At 44.6% G+C, this 4,504-nt stretch overlaps 1 protein-coding gene across 1 annotated transcript; it reads left to right on the plus strand.

Moving 5' to 3' along the window:
- Nucleotides 1-285: 285 nt before the first annotated feature.
- On the plus strand, nucleotides 286-4,016 carry LOC111238923 (tumor suppressor candidate 5 homolog). Its single transcript, XM_022768646.1, has 4 exons — nucleotides 286-511; nucleotides 1,514-1,803; nucleotides 1,997-2,129; nucleotides 3,582-4,016. The coding sequence occupies exons 1-4, from the start codon at nucleotides 286-288 to the stop codon at nucleotides 3,599-3,601; spliced, it is 669 nt and encodes a 222-aa protein (XP_022624367.1). The 3' UTR covers nucleotides 3,602-4,016.
- Nucleotides 4,017-4,504: the final 488 nt, after the last annotated feature.

Below are 4,504 nucleotides of genomic sequence, written 5' to 3' on the forward strand. Positions count from 1 at the left end.
CATCTTTATACATAGTGTTGCTTGAGCTTCTAAAACCATGCAGCACAATGCTAAATCATGAAAGCTGGATTATGAAGCCTAGCATTATTCGTGTTCGGCACCTTTCTGCTGTTTTGGTAACGGTGTACATTTTGTATGTAAGACTACAGTTCAGATCCAGTTCTCATCAGCTGATCAACAACCAAAACTATCATCACTGTAACAACATCTGATCTCTTCAATCTTTTTCAGAGCGAGCCCTGCCATCAGCTTTTCTTCAACACTTTGCTTTGCCTTCACCGTCCAATGGCCACCAGTCCCAGCGCCCCCCAGCCTTCCAGCAGCATGGAGGAGACACAGCAGCCCGAGCAGCCAATCAGCACGCAGCCGGAAGCCACAGAAGCCGACCACGCCACCGTGACTTCTCAACCAGCCAGTGCTGAGCAGGAAGCCCCCTCCTCGACGACAGACGCTCCCGAGGCCAAACAATCACCTGAGCACCTGACGGTGATCAGCGAAAACATGGAGACCAGTAAAGAAAATATCTGTTTTCTTCTCTTCCAGAAATAATGATTGATGTGCAGATGTTCCAGCCAACTGAGGCTGTGCAACCTCTGTTAATAAACTTAAATGTTAATGAAATCATATCTTCTAATCTGCTAACAATTATAAATCTGTTGCTTCAACATATTTCCTGTTCCTCAAAACTGACCAGCAGTTCAGTCAGTGGCGTCCTGCTTCTATATTTAATCAGTTTTAGTTGCAGCCATTTTAATTGAAGTGGTAGACAACAGTGTGCTGTACTTTTAGAAACATAACCATCTCGTCATCATAACCTGATTGTCTCAAAATATCAAATGGTGTCACCAGTAAAGGCCAATCTGTGCACAATATCCTCTGCAGCCATGTGCACAGCGTGTTTATCTCTCATATCTACACAACTTACAATCACAGATTCCTTAGTACAGTGCCAATCAGAGGTGGTTCAATGTGACTCTTTTACCACAATTTAAACTGCATACACCACCACCGAACTGTCTCCACCTGAGGAGCATCAACAGGCGGTGGGCGGGACCACACGGTTTGAGAAGCACGCAGCGGTAGGATGTGCTCGCCACAGTGCAGAGTCTGGACTAGACCAGAGCTGTGCAGAGAGGAATGATGAAGAACATATCTGGTGTCTTGAGACAATAATTAAAGACAGTAATTTAATCATTAACACTAAGCTGGAAATGACTGTCAGCAGCGACAGAGGACCAACGTACTTTAGCAAATTTGATTACAGATTCGTTCGTAGTAAAGCACTATATAAACTGAATATGTCAGAGCCTTAAGGTGGTTCCTGTGTTTAACCTAAATCTGCGGCCCTGTGTCAAACTTAGTACCTCAAACCAACGTCTCATGATGAAACTAAAACTAATGAGTCATCCCAATATAATGAGGTCATTTACTTGTTAATATAAAATGTATTTTTGAAGCATTTTTGGTATTAAAGTTCATTCCACTTCCTCTTTGCTGCGTTCTTCTCCTCCAGGTAACGGTATCGGTCCGGTGATGGTCGACTCCTCTCCCACAGCGCCCTCTGTGTCGCCCAAGCTGTACGCTAAGCCAGGCGGCCATGCTAATGGTCGGCCTCGTTTGGGCAGCCGGTCCGGCTCGTTAGCGGCGGGCTCGCCCAGGCCCTCGCTCACCCGCCAGCCCAGCGCAATCACAGAGGCCGCTGTGGACGGATCCAAGCCAAGGGACTACCTGATCCTGGCCATCCTGTCCTGCTTCTGCCCGCTGTGGCCCATCAACATCGTAGCTCTCACCTTCTCCGTGATGGTACGACTCTGGACAGTGTCTTTTTATACAGAAACTAATGGATGTCTTGTTGTCACAACTTAATCAACTCATTTTCAAAATAAAAGTCTTTCTGCAGTATTCAGCAAACCCAAAACCAGGTTTAAAGGTATTTGAGTTTTACTTTTGATCACGTATTGGCTTAAAAGTTTCTTCATCCTCTGTTTCTCTTCAGTCCCGAAACAGTCTGCAGCAAGGCAACATAGACGGAGCTCGTCGCTTGGGTCGCAACGCCATGGTTCTGTCTGTCGTGGCCATCTTGGGAGGGATCGCCATCATCACTGCAGCCATCATCCTCAACTGGGGATGTGAGTAACGTCAGGTTTTTTAACTGCCTCACATTTAATTATCTCTTGAGAAGTTTACAAAACAGACCTTAAGACAGTATGATCATAATGTTCTGTATCAGCTGTATGAGCTACATGATGTTTACAACAAGTGAAATGTTCAATGTTTTTATGGCTGTGCCATTCAGTCAAAAAGAGAAAATTCAGCCTGACACATTCATTATTTTTAGAAACTTTAGGATAGAATTTAAAATGAAGTTCAGAAGCTTTGAGTCACTTTGTCACTTTAAGCCTTTTCTAACTATAGCTGCAGTTAACTTCTTATTCTGTCACAAGAACAGACTCGTTGGTGGTGATTTCTAGTTTTAGTCAGAACTACGGTGGGACACACTTGTTGTTCGATGCTTTGTGACTTTTGAATACTAGCTTTTGAAGCTAGTACCAATGCTAATGACTGGGCACCACTGTTTGCTGACATTAGATTATATGTTACATTTTATATTGATAATGAAATCAAAGAATCAGATTTAATTGTCACCACCGTAATTTGCATTTCAGCACACATGGAAGGGAAATACCGCACTCCATAGATCAGGGTGCAGGTCACATTTTAAAAAAACAAAAGACACATTATACACAGGGCAAAGTATTCGTGTGACATAAAAACATAAGAAACATGAAAAGAGAGCAGCATTACTATGGGATGTTCATATGGCCACGGATCGGAGATCTTCTGATGTGTAACAGAAACTGTCGACTCTGCACATATTTAGAGCTGTTTCCGTGAGGATAATTCACAGACGCAGAAGTGAACACTGATTTACACAACACACAAGCTAACTGACAAGCTAACACCAGAAATGAAAGGACGCCAACAGCTAGCGAATATTAGTTACCTTAACTGTAACTTAAGACTAAAGTTAGAAGCTAGCTAACATTTGCGTTCATCTGTAGATACTTCACACAATCTAATTCATAAACTCAGAAGGTAATAAAGTTAAGAGTATTAATAAAGTTAGATAGTTAGCAGCTGCTACTACCTACCGTGTCTACCCAACATACAGGAGCAGAGACTTGAGGACACGACCCACTTGGGGAGTGAGGCAGTTCAGCTAACATCAAGGCCACTTTAGGGTTGTCTGAGATCGATTCGCGTTCGAAGATTCTTCCAGACATGAACATGGGAAATTGGACATTTCTTAATCTGCTATTTTTCAAGATGTAAAAGGAAAACAAACACAACCTTCTGCAAAGAACCAACAGTTAATCCTTGCAGATGAAGATGGGTGAATAGTGTTGCCTATACTTTCTGACGGGAGTATTGTGTGGAGGCAGGACACAGCAAATCAAAGGTAAACTCAAACAGGAAGTTCAGGGTTTTGCTCTAGAACTTACACAATCACAACCATTTCATAGGTTTTCTGAGGTGTAAAACCACTTTAATATGAGTGAAATTCTTTCCTTCTCTCTCAGCAGTGATATTAAAATCCTGATGAAATCCCCTGGACCGCCACGACGCCGCTCCCCCTCCCGTTCCTGAAGCACTATCGTTCTCAAGCGCCTGCACCGGATGAAAACCCAATAAAAATCTGTTCCCGTTCTTTGCTGTTGTTTCTTGCTGCACGACGACAAGCATGGTCTGCCTGACGCTCTACCTCCAACTCGACCAACCCACTCACCCGCCTGCCCGCCCGCCAACCCACCCACTCTTGACACCGACGCCCCATCTGGATATGCAGTAGGAGACGGGATGCATCGTTTCATCTCCTCCTCAGACTGTTTTCTCCCTCTCTACACGCTCTCTCATCGATGAACAATTGTGTCTGTTGTCATGGAAACGGACATCTGTCTCTATGGAAGTTGGATTACTCTGATCTCTGAATGAGTCTCCGTGCCACAGGTCCAGTATCGGAGCAGACGGGGGGGGGGGGTGTCATGTTTTGATGCCAAAAAAAAAAAGTAGGAACTTGGTCTGAGCTCGAACGATGCTGCAGTGATGATCTTTACTGTGAAGGCGGGAAAGAAAAAGATGAGAGAGTGGAGGACTGTTTCAGTGTCCACCTGTTCCTGCTGTGTTTACTGTGCACACATGCAAACACAGAGGTCAGACATGCCGATCCTGCTGCTGCTGCTGCTGCTGCTGCTGCTGCTGCCGCCGCTGCTGCTGCTACCTGGCGGTCATGTGATAGAGACCGAAGTCCCGACGTCACATCTGCTCCATGAGCTTCCGTCGATTTTCTCACCGTCTGTCTGAGAACATGAAGCTTGTTCCTGGAGTTTATTTGCCATATTCTGAGACAACAGCACCTTCTATCATTGAAACCTAACAGAGTTAAAAAAGCTTCCATGTAGATTTACAGGTGTCAACGTGTTTTTCTACCGTGATCTCTGCCGTC

The sequence above is a fragment of the Seriola dumerili genome, unplaced genomic scaffold, assembly GCF_002260705.1.
Source record: "Seriola dumerili isolate Sdu_G_001 unplaced genomic scaffold, Sdu_1.0 BDQW01001787.1, whole genome shotgun sequence".
NCBI classification, from domain to species: domain Eukaryota; kingdom Metazoa; phylum Chordata; class Actinopteri; order Carangiformes; family Carangidae; genus Seriola; species Seriola dumerili.